The sequence below is a fragment of the Hyposmocoma kahamanoa genome, unplaced genomic scaffold, assembly GCF_003589595.1.
Source record: "Hyposmocoma kahamanoa isolate Upper Pololo Valley unplaced genomic scaffold, ASM358959v1 64, whole genome shotgun sequence".
NCBI classification, from domain to species: Eukaryota; Metazoa; Arthropoda; class Insecta; order Lepidoptera; family Cosmopterigidae; genus Hyposmocoma; species Hyposmocoma kahamanoa.
The window spans coordinates 9,442,756-9,465,159 of record NW_020653852.1 but is presented as its reverse complement, the minus strand read 5'-3'; the positions used below and the strand labels follow the sequence as shown (position 1 = coordinate 9,465,159).

Here is a 22,404-nt window from a genome sequence, read left to right as displayed (position 1 = left end):
TTTTATTATGAATTACTTTGGGTTAACGTCAGGGGTTCGCGTGACCTCGTAGGGTTGTACAAAAAATATCCACACATGGGTAATGTTTTTATATTGAAACCGTTTTACGAGGGTATTTTTATTACACAATGTTTAAAAATTGATGCACTACTCTGAGATGCTTCTAACGTATCGCTATATTATGTAATTCTGTCGTCCAGAATGATCTCGAGATGATTTTACCTATTAGAAAATCTTACCGGATATTTTTTTGTAAAATTTCCTATATAGGAATAATCAATTAAATCATCGGTTCTCAAACCTATTTTGTCTACTGCCCACTTTGAGAATAAATTATTTTTAGCGCCCCCATTTATTCATCTACTTAAAAACCACTATAACTTCAAATTAAAGTAATTATTGTGAGCTATATTAGCGGAGATTAAACATTCATTCTAAATGAGACTTACTATAACCCGCAAGAGTTAACTTGAGACCTGAGCGCAGTAGGTAGTACACAACGGGGCCTCAGGTCTCAAGTTAACTCTTACCTGCCAATGAGAATGATTATTGAAACGTAACTTTATAGTATTCAGACAGAGTATCTTTTATTCAAAATAAAACAAACAATCGATTCTAATATAAAAACTAATGTGAAGGATGTATCTGATGATGCTGTTTAATAAGTTTGTTGGTATCAGGTTCCAATTTACTCAAGAACAGCCTCAAGTCACCACGTTCGGTAACATGCAAACGATTTCTCTTTTTAGTAAGCAGCGTTGTCACAGCACTAAAACCACATTCACACAAATATGACGATGGGAATGCTATCAATCGAAGAATAGTTGAACGATTGACCAAAATCCAGGGTGCGAGATCGGTTTTTGTAGCCAAAATTCTTGGTAGCCATTTTTGAATTTGATTTTTATTTCTTCGTTCGTTGTCAATTCTACAAGTTCTTCTTCCAGCTGAGGTGATATTGCTGTGTTGACATTTGAAAACGGATCCAACACCCAGCCTGGTATTTTCAAGTTCAAAATGTCCTGGTATCGTTCGGTGAAGTCAATGTTTTCCAAATGTTGGCAGTAGGCAAACAAGTCGTCGTTACTGCAGGATATTGATAAATTCGGAAAATTGTGAAACTCACGTCTGCCCATATTCTTTTTGTGTAGAAGCAGTTTGGCTGCGAAAGCAGCAACGACATTTTTGTTTTAATTAAATTTAGTTCATCGCCTTGCAGTTGCAGATTCATGTCGTTGAACATTTTATACAGGTCTGTCATGTAAGCTATATCATTCTTTGATGTAATGAGCTTGTTGCGCAATTCTGTATCTTTAGTTTTCAAGAACTCTATCACAGAGTCAAACAGGTTGTAAAATCGAGTCAGACAATTGCCTCCTGATAGCCAACGAACTTCAGTATGAAACAACAAATGGTTGAAATCTTCGTCATTAGTAACACAAAGCTGATGAAATAATCTATCATTCAAAGAGCTGTTACGGATTTTATTGACTGCTTTGATGACATATTGCAGTGATTGAAATAGTCATTCACGTAAATTTCTAGCAACTAAATGTAGTCTATGAATAACGCAATGTACAGCCAGGACATCTGGAATTTTATTTTTTAAGTACGCTATGAAGCCTTTATGGCACCCTGTCATAGCCGGAGCGCCATACGTAGCAAGTGATATAATATTTATATAAAAATAGTTATATAAGAATCTCTTTCTCATCACAAAACTTTTCCAATATGTTGAATATGGTTTCGCCTTTTGTATGGGTCTCTAAATTTCTAGCAAACAATAGTTCTTCACATATTTTCTCATCTTTAATAAACCTCACGTAAGACAGCAACAATGTTTCATTAGTTGGTAAAGTGGACTCATCGAGCTGAATTGCGAATTGACTAGTCCTCAGATGATTGCAAACTGATTCTTCAATGTTTTGAGCCATTTCATCAATTCGTCTTTGCACAGAATGATTACTCAAAGGAATTTTTTGGATAATGTCTGCGGCCGGTTTATGAAGCACAGTAGTTATTACTTTATTGCTGGCAAAATTAAATCTTCTCCGATGTTGTGTGGTTTGCCTTTTTCAGCAATTAACAAAGAGATATTGTACGAAGCTCGAAGTCCGTCATCACCTTGCTTAGCAGGCGCCGAAAAGAGTTTTGCTACACTTGGCTGAGTATTATGCTTCTTCTCTAGGTCTTGAAAATATGCTAAAAAAATATTCTTGTCTTTCTTATCTGGATGCTATTTATTCAAATGATCTTGCAGTCTTGAAGGCTTCATTGCTTCATTCGAAAATGTTTTTAGACATAGAAGGCACAAAGGCAACGATGGGTTTGTGGGATTTTCAATGAATCCGATTTAATATATTCCGCACAGTATTGCCGTCTCTTGTTTTTTACTTCCGACATTGTTTTGTTTTGAGAAATACGTAAGTAAGTGTTGAACTTAAGTACTGCTTATCTATTACGCGTGAAACCGCAAATGAAAATAAAATAAATATTACGTTGTTTATATGGGATTGCACAAGCAGCACGTACCGACAGGAATAAGACAAACATGCATAAACTCGTTTATCTCATTCGACGCTCAATCGTACGCAACAAGTAAGAACAAGTATTCTATGAACCAGCTGATTGATACAGGAATGCACAAATCGGGTTATTTAACAAAAACTTGTTAAAACATGATTGCCCGCGGTCTATTAATTTTAATTAAAATTACCTATCTAGGAATACTAATAACTGTTAAAATGCGAAACTGTGTATGTTGCCTTTTTATTTGTCTGTTTGTGTCTACTTTAATTTCGAAACGGAGCGACCTATTGACATGATTTTTATTTTAGTTATTCAATAAAAAAGGACAGGACATTTGAACTACACGGAGAGAAATATCGAACCGAGTTAGTTTGAGCAATCTCGTAATTAATATTAGTTGATGTTCACAAGTTGTAGTCGAGAGTCGAGAGCTCAATCGGTGTCTAAGAGTCTTCCTAGATGAAATTACAAATCTCCCCCTAAGCCTCTGCACAACGCCCCCATTTTTTTTCTGGATCTCTTACCGCCCCTCTTTAGACCTGCAGCGCCCTCAAGGGGGCGTTGTCGTCCACTTTTGGAAAGGCTGAATTAAATCATTATTTGCTTTTGGCAGTGGTGGCAAGTGGACAAGGTGTCTCCGATAAAGCTGTTCGACGAGAACAAAAGCCTGGCAGGGCTAAACCTACGGCACCTGCTGTTCCAGCAAGGTCGTGTAGACTACGTACGTCGCGCTGTCGACCATGTCTTCGCTCTTTGGGGTGAGGGAAAGGTCAAACCTCTCGTGGATTCTACTTGGGCACTCGAGGATGTAAGTTTTGTTCTTTTTGTCACAAAATTATTTTTTTCAACGCAGCTGTTTCGAGCCTAACCATGGAACTTAAATTTGTTTCATTTAGATTAAGATTCCTTCTCAAATATTTCCGTATCAGGTTGGTGAAGCAATGCAGAAGATGCATGACCGCAAGAACATTGGCAAACTTGTCCTGGACCCATCTCTGGAGCCTAAGCCCAAACCAGCTACACCGGCCAAGGAGAAGAAATCCGGCAAGGACAAGAAACCCGCTAAAGAGAACTCTGAGGATAAGAAGGACAAGGAGAATAAGGAGGAGGAGAAGAAACCAGCCGAGAACGGGGAAAAGAATGGTGAGGAGCCGATGAGTAACGGTAACAGCGACGAAGGTCAGTCACCAACTATTGTGACCAGGCATGCGTAGAGCGTAGAGGGCTTTACATCGTACCCTATATAAGTATACTATAGCTTTCCACAAATATCCTGACTACATAGAACTAGAGGCAAGTGCGCTAAGCACTATTCGTACTAATAGCCTCGAGTTTTATATCGAGATATTTGTCGCAATCTTTACATTTTTTATTATATATCTTTTAGCTTTTGTTTTAGCATATATTAAGTATTACTGCGCACGCATTGGTGGCTAAACGCACATTATATCTCGGGTTACGAAGAGATCGAAATCGTTTAGAATACAGCCTTTAGACATGCTTTAAGTACTTAATGTGTTTTATACTTACATATACTACAAATAATTATATATTTTGATTTTGTTGACTTCGGACGTAAAATGTGTCCATTTTTTTAATTGATCAACATCAAACACGATTTATTATTATGCAGTTATTTTAATACACATAATACAATTATCAGTCATATAGCTGCTTTTTAGAACACATATAAACGTTTGCCGAACACGTTTATTATTTCTTATTGAGATCATTTTTCGTCTGAACCACAAATATTATTACAGACGCTCTATGAATCATCACTCAAGACTTGGATATTATACAATATGATATGCATGGAGCTGTATTCTAGATAGTGCTCCCAGATTTAATTTCGTGGCTCTAGTACTCATAAGAATACTTTAGTTTGAGACTAGACAATAATTGTGATTGTCGAGCACGTTAATGTTATCAGTCTTAGAGGTAGGTACCTAAGACCCTTCTTACTTTGTTTAAAGGGATAGAGTTTTGGTAAAACAGTCTTCAGGCGTTAGTGTAGATCTTGTGCCGAAACTTTTATTAATAGAACATTTAAATTTCTGCGACGAAACATCCGGTGAGATTTCTAAAGGCAAAAAGACTTCTAAAGGATTTCAAAATGTCGTTTAGTCAGCTTGGTCATATAGTCGGGTCTGTCGATCAAAAGTTGCAAATGTTATTCTTTCAATCAATCTGATTCTCATACGCATCAATTTACAATGGAGTATTCCGACAATTTATATAAATTTGCATGTGGCCCACAGTACAAATAGTTTTTGAATTTAATTTTGTCAGAATATCTATATTAACCTGTTGAGTTATTAAATTGCATATCTAATTTAAACCAAGTGCATTGGCATGCTTTGAAAACTAGCAAGAACGCGAAGAATATCTTTATTATACTTAAGTATTTATGCTGTTTTACACATACATGGTATGCAAATGAATATACGTGCCTCTGGTAGAAAACGTTAATTATAAATAAGGTACTTAATAGTGTTTTCTACGAGTACGAATCTTATCTCAAAATAAAGTGTAAATAACGTAATGTTCAAATGAAAGTAAGTTAAGTACTTAACTAGTTAAGTAACTTAGGCAGTACCGCATTGATTTTGCATCTGGTATTGAAGGAAAATAATACAAATAAGTATTTACTTACCTACTAATCATATATACGTAATATTAATGATGAAATTACAGAGTCGAAGAAGGAGGAGAAAGAGTCTAGCTGAATTGTTTCGCCCGAGAAGTGAAACAGACAAACCACCGCATTGATTAAGTTTAAGTGAGGGGGGCTGGGGCTGCCTCTGCAGCGGCCACCCGTCGCCTGCGCTTTCCACCGGCGTCGCCAACACTTTCGTTGCCTCGTGTTTATTATTTTTATAATAAGTATATAAATACGAGATTGGTCGATCCCTGTTCTTAAATATCCCATTATAATTGTTCAATCTGTTTCGTTAAGAAAAGAAGGGATGTCTATCGAACAGCACCCCCGCACCTCGGATCGTACAATGTCGTAACCATACCTTAATTTTAATTTTTAATCCTCGACAATTACAATTTTAATTACACCACAATTTCTTTAGTTAGAATCGCCCTGACTTTTGAATCGGAATTTGAAATGCGACAGTGAAATTAACAATGAATTTGTATTTTTGATTCTTTTATTAATAATTTTGGCCTAGTTTAGTTAGGAATTGTTTCTAATCGTACGAGTCTTTTATAGTTTAATGTTTAGGACTTTATTTTTAAGATGAGATATTTTAATCTGCAGTTATTTTGATGGCTATTATATATCTAAGGTGCAGAGATGCTTAATCTTTATGTATGTTAAGCTTTAATATTTTATTAGTAAATGTTTAAAATTCGGCTCACAAGATCCCGCCCGCCGCCAGCCACGACGGCCGGCTGCCGTCCGGCCGAGATCCTCGTCGCATCTCTACAGTCCGACACCAGACGAATCAAACCTTACGTGTGATATTTTGTAGTAGATATGCTAGATGTTTTTGCGGTAATTTTATGCTGCCTTTACATGACCTATTTTTAGTTGGAGCTTAAAATGCATTATTTTATATTTTTTATACTTAGAACTTTTGTAAATTATTTTCTAGTTAAGAAAAAGATTTCACGGAATTATTTTGATGCATTCATTGCGTGGTAAGTAGTCGACAGCACCATGGACCGTCTGCCCGGTGCGGACGAACTTTTAGAACAAAATTGTGAACTATTTTTGTGGCTAACTGTAAGTTCATGATATATTATGTATATCAATAATGTCGCATATGATTGTAAGTCATATTTTTATATACCCAACTATGTAACAAGGTCTCTTTGTAAAGCTTTTTACTTACCTTTACACACAAATATCACATATCTAATCATACATAAACACTTTCAACATATATTAGGGATAATGTTTTGATACCAATATTCACTGCATTTCTTTTGATACGACTAGCATTTATATTTATCTACTATTAATTTACGTAAGGTTGTAAGTAATGTTTTACCGCCATGATGTACAGTATGGTTGTAGGTATATGTACCCAGTACTATTTAACGTTTTATCTATGTAACACATATCATGTGGATGTAATATGTACTCTGAGAGGCTGATAGTAGTCCAGCGCGCCGCGTCTCAAGAGCACACAGATCCCTCTGTTGTCCAAAATCCACATGCCGCTCAACGCCTCAATTCTGCGCCTGCGCAACGTACCTTCGCCACAACCTACTTGTTTCACAGACTGGTTAGGCTTTTTATAAAACTTTTACCCATTTATTAAAACACTTTGTGCGAGTTTACGTTGCGCGCGCACGTGTCCACTATTTACTATTTGTATTCAGTCAATGGTTTTTATATTTATATCCCAATTAGAGTATCCCTTTGCCGTTGGTTGTAATGTAGACAAGCACCGAATTCAGATTGTGTTTCATGTGAAGTAAATCAAGTAGCTTTTGTATTATTGTACTAATGACAGGACTGTCAATCGCTGCAATGTTTTCGTACGGTGGCTTGGTGCTAATCTTCGTATTGTGCGGATACAACTCGCTTCAGTGTCTCGGACCAATATTAGTCTCCTTACCATTAGTCTTCTTCGCTTTGTGTGTCAAATATGCGCGAATTTCTTATAATGTAAACATATACTTATTAAATTAATTGTGTATGTCGACCTGTATAATGGTTTAGACTTATCCTCTAAAATTTCTCCGTGTAAGAACTTATAGAAAATCAATAAGTGATTTAGGGATGTGGCGTGACTGCGCCTATGTTTGTGTCCAAATTGTTGTAGGTTAGTATCAATGATGCCAATAAAATTGTAGTCGTGGGGCGGAGGCGCGGTTACGCCACGATCTATTCAGACTGGGTCGTAATTGTATTACACATTTATTTTTATAAGGGCGGGCCAGTGTGATATCTATACTATAAAATGGATAAATAAATATGTATGATCTGTAAAAATGCTTAGCAACGTCTTTTATTTCAGATCTGTCCCCATTTTTATAAGCCTTTTACTCAGTGACATTACTACATAATATCATACCCTTGGTATATTAAAGTGACGGTGATCATACATCAAAAATTCTTTAATACATGAAAATCATAAAAATAATACGAACTATTTTCTTTTTAGTTTTAACACACATACACTCATAGTCAGGGAAACCGTCTATCACGGGTGCCATGGACATACATATAGGTAGACAACCACAAATTACATCCAAACTCACGAGAGAAATAAATGTAGGCCATACAAATATTACTCCCGGCTAGGGAATCCTCAGAACCCAGAACCTCTTTTTAAATGACTTCAAAAAAGGAGAGGTTCTCAATTCGACTATGTTCTTTTATTTATTGTGTATGTATGTTACGCGATAACTCCGGTATTTGTGAACCGATTTTCATGATTCTTTTTTTGTTGGAAAGGGGGTACTTCCATAGTGGTCCCATTTCATTTTGAAGAAAATCATCCACCTCGAAGGGTGGCTGTTCACGCATGAAAGTTCATTTTTATACATAGCGCCTAACTTTAATTTAGGAGCAGTTACTTTAATGGTTGATTTTGCTATTTCTCCAATTCCAGGCGTTTTTCTCTCAATATACTTTAAATAGTGAGAACCGATTTTTATTATCTCCAGTGTCAAGTCCTGTATAGTGGCGAACTAGGGGATATTTCAATAAAACTTAGCAAATAGACGTAATTCCACGTACTTTTGAGATCGGTTTTTTTAGTACTCTGTACTGAGATTATTTAAATTTTAGTTGCGAAAATGAGTGCTAGTGAAATGAGTGATAACGAAAATACAGTAATAGATAGGTACACATACAAACACATCATCAAAAGTTCAGCAGACCACTATTAACGTGCCTGGAAAAACAATAACATTTTCTTTTAGCAATTGTCCTAACACGTCAATATTATTTTTATTTTATTTTTTATTTTTTTTTATACATGACAGGCAAATGACTCCACTCCACCTGATGTTAAGTGGAAAGTGGTATCCAAACGCGAAGGAACCTAGTGCAGCGATGAAACCCTCACTGCACTAGCCACCTCCACCCTGCCTGCCTACAATATGCCTCTTCACGCCTCGTTTGAAGGACCCCATATCATAAGAGGGAGGGAAGACATGTGCCGGAAGGGAGTTCCATTTGTCAACCGTGCGGCAGAGAAAGGAGCCACCAAACCTTTTAGTACGCGATGGAATGCGACAGGTAGTGAAACGGTGACTACAAAGGCCAGCACGCGTGCTTCTGAGCAGGAACGGGGAAGGGGGGATGAGGTTGAACAGCTCCTCAGAGCACTCACCATGGTACATGCGGTAAAAGGCGCTAAGCGATGCAACATCTCTACGCAGTTGCAGAGGTTCAAGGCGTGATGAGACCTCTTCGTCGCCTATAATTCTAGTAGCACGACGCTGTAATTTATCCAAGGCATCGAGTAGGTACTTGGCGGAGCCGTCCCACAAGTGCGAACAATACTCAACGCAAGACCGGACCTGTGTTTTGTACAGCAGGCATAACTGGTCCGGCGTGCAAAAACGTCGCACCTTGTTCAGGACTCCGAGTTTCCGTGAGGCTGTTTTGATCACAGATTCGATGTAGCTCCTTGGATTCAAATCACAGCAGATTTCCATACCGAGCAAGGTGAAACTGCTCCGAGGTGAAAGTGCTGTGCTCATCAGAGAAGGCATGGGAAGGAACGGCGACAATTTTGTTGTTAACGCGCAAACCTGTGTTTTCTTGGCGTTGAACTCAACAAGATTTCTAGATCCCCATGCAGAGATGAGGTCCAATATCCTATTGAGCTCACCGACAAGATTAGATCGCTCTCTGTCAGTATCGGCGCGCCCAGCTGCGGGGAATCCGTAATATCCCCCATGAACAGTGCTATCATCTGCATAACAATGAATATTCCCAAGTGGAAGCATATCATTGATATGCAGAAGGAAAAGCGTGGGAGATAGGACGGATCCCTGCGGTACGCCGGCGTTCACATTCACGAACCTCGAAATGCTGCCGTCAGAAACGACGCGAATTCTCCGCTCACGAGGGAAATCGGCAATCCAGCTGCATAACTGGGCTGGCAAACCGTACGCCGGGAGCTTGGAGAGAAGAGCTTTGTGCCAGACCCGATCGAACGCTTTGGCTATATCGAGGCTAACAGCCAACGACTCGCCACGTTTGTCTATAGCCTCACCCCAAATATGCGATAAATACGCTAGAAGGTCACCCGTTGATCGTTTCGGACGAAACCCATACTGCCGATCATTAATTCAGTCAGTTGTTTGTTAAGGATCCGCTCTAAAACCTTGCATATTATGGAAGTAGTGGCTATGGGACGGTAATTATGCGGGTCTGATCGGTCGCCTTTTTTGGGAACTGGTTGCACATTAGCCTCTCTCCAAGAGTCCGGCACACGACCTGAAGAGAGTGACAGATGATACAGTCGCGTTAGCACGGGGGTCAACTTATCTGCGTAGTTCCTAAGTACAACCGCTGGGATACCACCAGGACCACTAGCTTTCCGGACGTCGAGAGACTGCAGCTGCGTACGCACATCGCATTGTCTGATACGAATATCAGACATCGTGTAGCCACAGTGAGGTAGAGTTGGTGGCTGTGCATTACAGTCGTCGAGACAGGAGTTAGCCGCAAACAGATTTGCCAAGAGGTCGGCTTTATCTTGCGGCTTGTGGGCTAGATTACCGTCAGAATATCTCAGCGGGGGCAGCGAGGGCTGGCAGAAGTTCGACGCAACGGCTCTGGCCAGACGCCAGTAACTACGACTACCAGTGGGATGCGTCAGGAGTTCTTGGCCAACTCGTGCGACGCGCTGAGCATCCGCTCTGATGTACGCTCTTTTGCAAGACCTGGTGGCATTATTGTAGGCTGTTTTAAGTGAGTTCGTATTGGGATCGTCTGAAGCTCGACCCTTGATCCAAACGCGGTATGCAGTCTGTTTGTTTTCAACTGCCACAGCACACTAGCGGTTGAACCAGCGGTTGCGCCTCCCTTTACTGACGACATCCGAATGCGGGATGTAGTATTCCATCCCGATTAAGATCTCATCAGCAACGGCAGTCGCGCTAGCTGTTGGATCCACCTCACTAAAACAGCGCTGCCGCCAAGGAATGGATGCAAAATAGTCCCGCATACCGTCCCAATCTGCCGACGCATAATGCCAAATGCGGCGTTTAGCCACAGTTGGTGGTGGTGGCAGTAACGTTGCCACTTTAGTGGATATCAAGCAGTGATCCGAAGTGCCCAGAGGGGCTTGGACCTCCACCCGATATCCAGCTGGGCGAGACGTCAGCAGAAGGTCCAACAAAGAGGGCGCGTCACCAACCCTATCTGGTATCCGGGTGGGCTGGTTTACCAGTTGGGTTAAATCGTGTGTGAGAGCGAATGTGTGGGCAGTTCTTCCAGCATGGTCAGTTTTAGAGGAACTTAACCACGACTCGTGGCGAGCATTGAAGTCCCCTAAAAACATCAATTCCGCTGTAGGAAACTGCGCCTGCGCGTCATCTGCCGCCCGAGTAAGGTGGTCTATGAGACGAGTTGTCTCCATGTCGCCGTGGTGGGATCTGCAGAGGCACATGTAGACACGGCAATGACTGCCCAGGTCAACATGTACCCCAAGGATGGAGAAGGAGGGGTCCTCCAAATGACGCAGACGGCGACAGCAAACATCTGCCAGGACAAACAAGCAGACCCCAGCTTTCGCTTTGAGGGACTCTTCAAGCATATAGCCAGGGTAATTCAAGTAGGTGCTGTCAGCCGGGCAGAGTATTTGCGTCTCCGTAAGGAACAGCATTTCTGGTCGAGCCGTCTCAAGATGTTGGTGGACGGCGTGGATGTTACTGTGGAGTCCTCGAATGTTCGTGAACTCCACCTTAAAGAGCGCTTTAGTGGTGGGGGTGTGCACCGCTGTACGACCGAAATTTGTACTTTGCGCTAACATATTGGAGGGAAAAAGAGGCGTGAAGCGAGAAAACAGTGCCGCGACACAAGCGGTCAAATCGCGGGGCTTGCTTCCCCAGAGACTTGCCTACAGACAAGTTGCGCTGATCCGCCGGACGGAAGGGCCCCCGAACCCCCCCGGGAATGGCCGCCGGGACCCCACCTCCCGGTCACCAACCGGCACGACGAACCACACCGAGATTATGTGCGGTATGGTGAGGCAGCCTCACGAGCTGGTTAAGCACGCTTGGGCCCCTGTACTGTACCGCGGGCGGCCAGCGGAACAACCGTTTCTACGGGTCTCCCTGGCCGGCGGGTCAATGCAGTTGTCCTGGCACTGGTTCGGCGGAAACCTCCACAGACCACAAATGTCGCGGCAGCGTTGCCTCGGGTTCTGGTTGTACGCTGACTGATCCCGGAACGCATCCGACTAGCGAACACTTGGCGGGTTTTCCACCATGCGCACGGTGGTCACTAACCACCCGGGTTTTCAAGTCCTACCACCAGTGGAGCAGCCGGTAGCTCAATATCCCTTAGTCGCCTCTTACGACACCCACGGGAAGAGAGGAGCGGTGAATTGTATTGTAATCCGTCACCGCACGGTTAAAAATTATATATGGTGTATTTTACATCACCATATAAAATATTTTATATGGTGATGGTATATTGTGCTGTATTGTTCTAGAAGCCGAAATAGACTAAAGAGCAGTGCTGATAAATTAAACATAAAAAAAGTGGTGTAACTCCCATGACTAACTAGACATTGGCAAAATTATTCAAGAGAAGCCAGAAACTTAAGAATAGAATATTTTTTTACTTTTTCTATTATTTTATTATTGTTCTATTATACATCTTCCTCTCTCCGGCGGGAACGGGGATTGCTTGACTTGTATTAATACAAGGCCTTGCTTGACTTGTATTAATACAAGGCCTTGCTGGCGCTCGTCCTTGTAACTCATACTCGTCCAGCAATCTCTTACTTCCCGGCAATAATGTATTAAAGCTTTGTTATAAATATTTAAGTAATGTTGATTTACCATATGACCTATGTGGGGACTGTGAGGAAATGTGTAGCAGCGAAATGCACCCAAATTACTACCAAGGCAATTGAAACGGCTGCAACATTAACGTCACAAAGTAAGAAAAAGAGAAAGAAAGTTATCGGATGCAATTATCATCTAACTGTACCCGTGTACAATAAGGCGTGTTAGGCTCCCAGAGGGTGATGCCAATCCTGGATTTATAAATAGGCCGTATAGGCCGCGGCCTAAGGGCGGCAGTGTCCTAGGGGCGGCAGATTTCAGTGGAGACAAAAGTCAAACATGTTCACTGGGTTTCTCACGGTGTACAGAAGCCTGCCACTGTTTTATGTTGCTAGAAGAGGTATATACTTTCTTCGTGAAGTCAACTGAACGTTGGAAAAAATTAACGAATGAGATAGGAAGAGGAAAAACACTCAAGAGAGTGAACCTCACTCGTTGGTCGGCTAGAGCAGATGCCTGTAAAAGTCTAAGAGATTCCTGGGATGAAGTAATTACAGTCTTAAAAATGATTGAAAATGACAGTACAGAGAAACCGGTTCCGCGAAATGAGGCCAAAGGAATTAGCGTCACATTAGAGAAACTTGAAACTGCGTTCATGGTCGTATTTTGGAGTGCTATTTTGGAAAGGTTAAACAAAGTGAGTGTTCAAATTCAGAGCTCATCTGTAGATGTATTAACGAAATCTGATCTCTATGGATCTCTAGTAGATTTTACAATAGCAGAACGAGAAAACTTTGACTATTTCGAAGAAAAAGCAATTAAGATGAGCGCACTTAAGCAATATCAAGATGAAATAAAGAGACAGCCTAAAAGAAAAAAAAAAAACGGATGAAACAACGTATGAAGAACCTGAAATACCCTCCGGCTCCAGACATTATTTCAGAGTGAACACCTTTTTGGTCATCCTTGATAGACTGAGAGCTGAAATACAGAGAAGGCATAATGCTTACTTGAACTTTAAAGAAAAATTTTCATTTTTAACAAAAGTGACTGAACTTTCAACACAAAGAGTTACAGAAAAAGCCGAGTCTCTCGTGAAATATTATACCAATGATTTAGAGGACGATTTGATTCAAGAATGTGTACATTTTCACAGTCACATTTCCTCTGATAAAACTGTAGATTGTGCAGTGAAGCCTGGATCGAACTCACTGCTCAGTCTCTCAACGTTTTTGTCGAATCAATCTCTGCATAATGTTTACCCTAACTTGGATATAGCTCTGCGTATTGCACTTTCCATTCCGGCTACAAATTGTTCTGGGGAAAGGAGTTTTTCCTGTTTAAAACGCGTCAAAGCTTATCAAAGGTCTTCACTGTCTCAAGAAAAAATGAATTCTTTAGCTCTTCTCTACATAGAAGCAGACATAATGAACACCATTAACTATGATGATATTATAATGATTTTTCTATTAAAAAGTCCCGTAAAAAATTGTATATCTTGTTTCTTTTTTACGCTCACTCTTAATGACTAATTCATTCGTTTTTTAACTTTAAGGCCTTCTTTACTACAAATGGAATATTATTATTTTAGAAAGGTATGTACATGGGGCGGCGGAAATAAAGTGGCCTACACTCATAAAAAATATAAATCCGGCTCTGGGTGATGCACAGTTCTCCTTCTTGTGGTGTGTATGATGACATGAACACCTATTAAAGGAAAACGTTTAAGAATAAATTTAATTAACATAGTGTCAGCATAATCTGAATAAAATTGTGGACATTGTAGCTTCACACAGCTGTAAGGGCCATTGTAATTTTGAAAATACTAACAAATCAAATTTTAAACAAGGACCTATTATAGTTGACGGCCGTGACAGCAGAAAAGGGATATTGGTTCGTCCATAATATCAGGCGTATTATGTGAGTCAGCTGTGGTATAATTATATCAAACTATGAGTAGGTACTATGCAACAAAGCATTTCGAGCCATCACGTCCGCCTGAAAGACTAGATAAGTTCAAGAATTAACATGTAGGTACATTTGTTTTCAAGATGCGGCGATTGTAATTATTTTTAATGTCCCCAATTTTAATCTTATTTGTGTTTTAACTTTATAACATATTGACATTTAAATTAGTAACTTTAATTTTATTTTTCGTTTTTATATTTTCATAACTATTATATGAATGTGTGAGGTGATATAATGGAATACATGCTTAAATAAATAATTGAATTGTTATTAATTATTATTCAAAACTTCGCCTTCTATTTATTTCATTTTAAAAGAAACTGCCCTGAAAAAGTGACCGTCAGATCCTGATTAAATTGCAGGCGTTGGCACTTCGTAAAAATTTCAATCGTTTATATTTTTTTAACTAATGAGGATAGAAAGCTTATAATACCTTTAATTCGTGAAAGTAGCAAATAGGTAGCAATTTTTTGGAATACATACTTCTGGAAAACCTGCTTCCTTCATGCTGAACAAAGTGGCGACCAGCCATCCTGACGCCAGACTGGCTGGTCAATAATTTTTTTTCATTTCCCAGAATATACTTATCAAAGGTGGCAATTATTTAGAAAAGGTAGCAAATAGTAGCATTAGGTTGCAATTCGTGAATATACACTCAGTGCCATATGCGATAGGCAACCAGCCATCCTGACAGTCACCCTGAAAAGTTGTCATAGTGCAAAAATGTGGCCTTATAATTTTTTTTACGCACATACTAATAGCCCCGCACTAGAGAGACTGTATCGCGGGTGCTATGGACTCATACATAGACAACCACAAATTACACTGAAACTCACGAGAGAAATAAATGTAGGCTATACAAATGTTTGTCTCGATCGTTTGTGGGCAGCTTAGTATGGTAACATTTCGGCCACACAGGCAGTAATTACTAGCGTCGTATTCCAGAATTCCACTCAATGCTTAAGTTAGGACTTAAGTATGATTTAAAGCACTAGAAATCGTACTCAAGCCCTTGCCATTACGGTTGTATTTCAATTTGTGCTTGAAATCATACTCTAGCATTGAGTAGGGTTCGGGAACCTCCCCAAATTATGCGATATATCCTTGAAAAATAGCAGTCTCAATTAGGGCTTAGAATAAGGACATACAGGAATCGAAGAATTTGAAAGTAAATGTTGGAAGGTATACAAATAGCTTCCATTTATTTAACAATTAATGGTTTGCAATAGTCAGCTTTTTTATTACAGCCCAACGTATAGCTACAAGGCATTTTGTCACCACAAACAAACTGTCAACAAAGCTAGATATTTCAAGTTATATAACTGCAGCGTTTAGTCTAAATAAATACCATAGACAACAATATTGGCGAATATATGGCAATTCTCGAAGTTGTGCGCGACGTACACATCACGATCGGGGTCCCATAAAAATGAGTGGTATACATGAACTCCTTGCTGTCGTTTCTGTCCAATACTCACACATACTATTATCCTGTATCTGAAATAATATGTAAGGGGTTAGGATCTAATTATAAAACTCAGGAAACGTTTTGATCATGGAGCTCCTTATGTTTATTTAAAACGCCCACGTTTTGCTACAAATGTACTGGTGGAAAGTGCGTCGCGTTGAAATCTTTTATAGCTCCCATTTTAACAGCAGCATAAATAATAGGAGTATTACGCAACTTAAAAATGGGAATTAGTATTACACTTCAAATTACCACACACTTTAGTTAATAGTAACTCAATATTACCTCTCAGCTTTACACTTTGGACCGTTTTGTTACATCACGTGGCATATAAGGGTAAATTTAAATATCAATTCTGAAGCTGAGCGCGCTTCCGTCACTAATTAAAGTGGGCAAATTCAGTACATGAAACCAAATAACTTACATTACGGGGAACCTTCATTTCTGATTTCATTTTAATCAGGCTATATGGACTATATAGAGGTTGGTCTTATCGATTACACGTATTTAATTTCAAAATATCATGACTGTGAACCATAGTGGCTGGTTATTTTCATTTCTTCTTTTTACTTCCTTGTCTACAGTGGCAGTAGAGACATCCGAGAACGGATATCCCTGCTAACACGGGCAGAATACACATAGTTGCGATATCCACATTTTTCCACGTCAATTTTTCGAATACGATTTAAATAGTATTTAAATTAGAAGTTCCCCTTTTACGTACTTTGCTTACGCGTTTTAAAACATATTAACTGTCGAAAAGTCTTTACAATTTACCATGATTATCTTTTTTTTCCAACTGACTAACAATATATGGATTTGATTGACGAACCTGTCATAGTTTTGTTCTTTAATCGCTAAGCGGATAGATTCAGCCAGGTTCAAGCATAATTCTGGGATCGCCTTGTCGTTGTATTGAACCTCTTCGAGTTCCGCATCGACGATATTTCTCAAAATCTTCCCGACTTTCTCGATATTGAAACGCACTTTGGGGTTCAGTTGATAGGTGGGTAGGTAGATTCGCACCTGTTTGGGTTTAGGAGGCACAGCAGTGTCGGTTGCTGTAGTAGACATTTTCGAATGTTTGGTCGATATAAGTTGGGCTTGCTAACGTTTCAAGGGCTAGTTTGGATTGCTTATAACTCATATAACCATAGTACACATATTTAGAATTTTGATAGGAATAATGCAGGCAACCATATCAGTCATATAAAAACGGGAAATCTTGAAAGATTTTGAGATTGAGAAACCACCTTGAGATGAATCTCAAGGTGGTTTTTGCGAGAATTGTTGTATTAAATATGTACTTACATGTTTAGATTTATTAATATTCCGATTACTTAAGGTACTTATCCTAGCTATGGAGGATAGCCTCTTGTGTTCTCTATAATGGATGGAAGTTTTACTTTTGTTAAAATCGGACATTTTTAAGATTTCTTCTTGAATAATTCTTCTATAGTTAAATATGAACAATGAATTTGGTTGTGTATTTATTTGTTAATGATCTAGTAGGCTCATATTTATTAAATAGCTTTTATTTTTCGTTCCTGGATCGCAAAAGCAAAAGTATCAACGTCTCTATTGCATGGTGACTTACGTGATCTGTGATGGTGACCATCGAATCGTGACACGTTCAAAGAGATTCGGTATTTTAAACCATCTTCGAAGCACTAAAATGAAATAATTTCAATGAGCTATATCATCAGCGCAATTTTTTTTGGTGCGCCCTAAAAGGAGGCATTCATTATCCTGCATTGCAGTCTGCCTTGTTGTCCACCGCGTAATGCAGGATTATGAATGTAGTCGCAGATGTGGTCTCAGCGTGCAATATATCCTGCAATCCTGCAATGCGTCCTGGGACACTCCATTACGAGGACCACACGCAGGATAGTGTGTGAGCATTCTCTTGCTTGCGCGGCGGACTCCGTCGCGGCGGGTAATGAATCGGCCGTTTTAGGGCCAGCGCAAACCAGCGGACGGCAAGGCTAAATTAAATTTATCAAAGAATATTTTGTGCTATTACAATTATTATAATAAGGCGCGTTTACGCCGGGTAGGGATGCACATTACGTTTCGATGAAGAACGATTCAAGATAATACGAATATAGCGATTTATGAATCGATTTCAATGCGATTTTTAAGCGAATCGATTCAATATTAAGGCAGATGGAATCGTCTAAATCGTATTCATAATTTATACAAAAATCTCGTCTTTTTATTTTGTTATAGTCAGTCAGTAATTAAATGAATGTTTATGAGAACAATTCAAAAGCATACAATCCGAACCGTGGATCGATTCAGAGGCATGTGATCACGGATGATATCATCGTAGTTTCAAATTTAAAATAATGTAACAAATTCTGGACTGTTAATATAATTTAAACTTTGCCCAATTGCTATATCGTTGAAAGTTCAATATTGTTCACGTTCACGTGTCATGAACAGACAACCTGACCAGATATAAATTACCACGCGACCGATAATAGATTACTCAGCAGTAGATGCATGAGAGCCGCGCCGCCGGCGCGCGCCGCCGCCGCCGCCGCGTTTTTCCTCAGACAGCATCAGACAAGTTTTTTCTAATAGGGGATGGTTCGAGTATTGGGCGATGTTAAATAAATATCTGTCGCTCATGAACTGACGCCTTAAGTGCAATGGAGGATCGAGGCACTCGATTTGGAGGGCGTTTATAGCACATGATTTCGTGGCTCCAGAGATGATTCTTAAACATTTAGATTGAATGAGATGAAATGAAAATCTGATACGAAGCAATATCGGCATATAGTTTGGAAAATATATGATTTCGTGTTGGTATCCACTCGGTAATCGCTCGGCTTGATTCGGCATCGCTATAAAATACGCGATGCAGAGTAATATCGATATATAGTTTCTAAGATATACGGTATCGGATTTTCGATATTGCCATAATATATAGTTTCAATACGATTTGTAACGCCGATTCCTACACCTAATGTTTTTGTAGTTATCTTACGATGTTGGTATCTCACAATAAAAATTGTATTTGGATAATAATACCATAAATGTTACTTCCCCGCACAAGTATACACAAAAAGCCGATAATATACATCTTTGGCGACGAACAAGCGCGTGGACTATCTCTGAGACTGCTTAACTCCAGAAAAGGCTAGTAGAACGATAAATACGACGTAAGAGCAGTAGTAAAACCTTATGCTTCTAGCTCACATATTGTAAATGACTTAACTCACATAACAAATTTTATAACGAAACAAGATCTTATTGTTTTTTCGTGGGGTGTAGCGATAGAAATCCCTTTAACTATTAACAAACGTGTGCAACATGTTATATAAATTCAGAGATAACAATATACTATTATTCAATATACGCAATAACAAATATTTGTACACAGCCACCTTAAATTATAACTTAGAAAGATTCATTAAAAATTATACAGGTGTCCCAAAAATAACACGCCAGAGCGACACTGTGGGTAGCTCACCAGCTATACACCTACCAGAAAAAAATAATTTGACTTTAGTAAAAGTCTTTTAGTTTTCGAGATATTTGCACTTTTTTATTTTTTTGGAATAACTCTACTTTTTGTTGAGTTTTTTGCTACTATTGCCAGGGTTAGCTCCAGATGGTAGTTGTTTTTATTTTTCAGGTAACCTGAATAGTTTTCCAGGTACTGCAACTAATATTTTATCTGATAAATGTCATAAAATGTGAAAAAAGTTTAAAATTAATTTGGTATACCTCGTACCCTTGTAAAAAGTTAAACGTTAACTTTGAATAGCTAGTGTGAAAAAAAAATGTATGAAACTGAATTTGCAAATGATCTTAAAAATTGCTCCACTTAATGCAGAATCAGGAATGGTACAATATTATTGAGATTTTTCACAAGAACATAGTCATTTAATTTATTTTTCGTCATAACACCCTACCAGCCTAATCAGTTTCTAAACAAAATTAAATTTAAACTTTTAAATGAATTAATTGCTAAGCGCTAGGTAACGGCGCATCAACCTTTTTCCCACGTTGTATTCGTAATAAAGGAGTGAGATAGTTACTAGGCTTTTCTTTTAGGCAAAACTTGTCTGATGCTGTCGCTTCCTCACCCTATTGGGCCCATAGAGAAGCACCTCCCTTAATTAAAAGCTTCAATAGCTTGAAAAACCTCCCTTCCCCTATTGTGAAAATCCCCAAAAAACCCCTATTTCAGATCCCTTTTCAAGCGCTAACCTTTTAGCCACGTATAATCCTCAACATTGGTGTTTGCAAACTACGCTAATCAATGCTAACTACGAATTTTCAAAGATCTTAAACAATAACTGGCACGAGTGGCTAACCATCTTTACAGACGCCTCGACGCACTATTAAGCTTTAAGTGCTCTCCCACCTCAACTGTATACACTGATGAATCTGTCGCCGTTCTGGAAGCCATCTTGTATATGAAGTCACACCGCCTAAATAAGACAATAATTTTCTCTGATTGCCGTAGCTGCCTGCAAGATATTATCAAGTTACCATTCCACTCAAGGAATAACTTCCATATCACCCTCCAAATTAAAGAACAGATAGTGCTATTGTGCCTTAATCGAAGATTAAAACGCGAAATTATACGAATCTCGAACTAAAATAGCCGTATCGGCCCGTTCTAAGGAATCCCGAGTCAATCCAAACACGCCACCTCAAATTGCCTATCCTCTTTGTGGCGGCCATATTTACAGAAACATAATTAAACGAAGACATGGCTCAAAGGACTTGTATCTTAGCCAAAATTATTAATAAAAAAATCTTTCTTTTACTAAACGATTTTATTTTTTATTTCACGCTAAATAAAACTTAACATGAGCCCTCTATTACATTTTTGTAATGTCATTAAAAAAAAATTATAACCGTTAATGTGCATAATAACCGCTTAAGTATTTTAATAACCGGCAGTCAAAGAGTACATTGTATATTCTATCTCACCACCGCACCTGTCCACCAGTCGTAATAAATCTTAGACTATTTTTTTCCATCCTCTAAGTAATAAATTAGTCTTTCAACACTGACATTGGCGAAATCGTCAACGACGGAGCCATAGATACAAAAGTCGATGTTGAAGTTGAGAGATTTATCTGAGGTCGCGGTTGAAAGGTGTGAATTTTGAATTTTGAATTTCGCTTTTCGACTCTAATTTCTCACTGAGAGTGTAAAATTGTGTCGTATTTTGTGTTGGTGGTGGTAAAAAAAAATAACATAGAGGCAAGTCCCCTTATGTTCTGTGATTCCAGCGACGAATCAGGGCTCGTTCTCTATCTGTATCCCCGTCCGTAAGCTCAATGGAGATCAACATCAATGGTCAAAAGAGTAAGCGCCATTGCTTGCGCGGACATTGATAGCTCCGCTAAAACGTCAAGACTCCCGCCGTCTGCGTCTGTTCAACATACATATACCCTGGAGGGATACGAAAGTAACTCTGACTTGAAATATTCAAACATCGATGCTGGACCCTTTCTGGTCCATGTTTCTCGCACAGAAAGTGACTCCTCTGCTTCCACAAATTCAATGCGTGCTTTAAAAATCGCCCAAACAATCTACAACAGCAAAGTCTCGGGAATTTTAGAAATAAAAAGCATTGGCAGGGACAAAGTATCAATCTACTTCCAAACACCACAGGATGCAAACAACTTTATTGAGAGTCCGCTCCTTAACAATAAAAAACTTTCTGCTGCAATCCCCCGCTTTCACCTCAATCGCAATGGTGTTGTTCGCCAGATCCCCTTGGAATGGTCCCTCGAGGAATTGGTTCACTCCATCAAATGCCCCCCAAAGGTTAAAGTTATAAAGGCTAGGAGGCTAAATAAAAAGCGTATTATTGAAGGACAAGCCACTTGGGAGCCATCTGCCACTGTGGTATTGACATTTTTGGGACAGATCCTCCCGGAGAAAGTCTTTTGTTTTAATATGTTTCTCCCAGTGGACCTATATGCTCTACCCGTAATTCAATGTCACAAATGCTGCCGCTTTGGACATGTTCGTGAACAATGCCGTTCTCATCCGCGTTGCTCCAGATGCGCCCAGAATCATGATGGCTCCTCCTGCATCGTTCCAGATGATGCTGTGTCTTGTCTTCTCTGTTCTGCCTCCCATAAAGCTACAGATTCAAGGTGCCCTGAGCATGCCCGTCAAAAGTTAATCAAAAAAGTGATGGCTGAAGACAATATTGGTTACCTAGAAGCTTCCAGACGATTCAGTTCTGTCCGGAAATCATACGCTGACATGACATCTCCTTCCCAGCACCCGCAGACTCCCCCCACCCCCCTCAAACAGTTAGGTCTCCTCCCTGTACCCCTGTCCGCCCACAGTCCCAGATTCCTTCCACATCTTATCGCAAGACAACTTTTTCAGAAAGCCGCCACAGACAAGAACAAACAAGGATACGATAGATACTCACATAACCTCATAACATCTACACCAAAATCCTTGCAATCTAATGGGTGTTCTCTCCTTAGAGACCACTCAAATAATAA

General features: G+C 39.5%; 2 protein-coding genes across 3 annotated transcripts in view; one reads left to right on the top strand and one right to left on the bottom strand.

The window, feature by feature from the left end:
• LOC113231152 (synaptic vesicle membrane protein VAT-1 homolog-like) overlaps nt 1–7,076 on the top strand; it is a 54,207-nt gene extending 47,131 nt beyond the window's left edge. Inside the window, exons 7-9 of one of the 2 annotated variants that reach the window (XM_026465345.1) lie at nt 3,143–3,337; nt 3,459–3,708; nt 5,227–7,076. In XM_026465345.1, the coding sequence (XP_026321130.1) occupies nt 3,143–3,337; nt 3,459–3,708; nt 5,227–5,258 (477 nt within the window). In that variant the 3' untranslated portion in view covers nt 5,259–7,076. The remainder of the gene's footprint in view (nt 1–3,142; nt 3,338–3,458; nt 3,709–5,226) is intronic. The other variant, XM_026465346.1, reaches the window with a different exon arrangement.
• An 8,544-nt stretch (nt 7,077–15,620) lies between these two features.
• LOC113231051 (tctex1 domain-containing protein 1-B-like) lies at nt 15,621–17,354 on the bottom strand. The gene is made up of 3 exons (XM_026465211.1): nt 17,219–17,354; nt 16,740–16,933; nt 15,621–15,936 (listed from the first exon to the last, which is right to left on the bottom strand). The coding sequence occupies exons 1-3, from the start codon at nt 17,330–17,332 to the stop codon at nt 15,771–15,773; spliced, it is 474 nt and encodes a 157-aa protein (XP_026320996.1). The 5' UTR covers nt 17,333–17,354; the 3' UTR covers nt 15,621–15,770.
• Between the last annotated feature and the right edge of the window lie 5,050 nt (nt 17,355–22,404).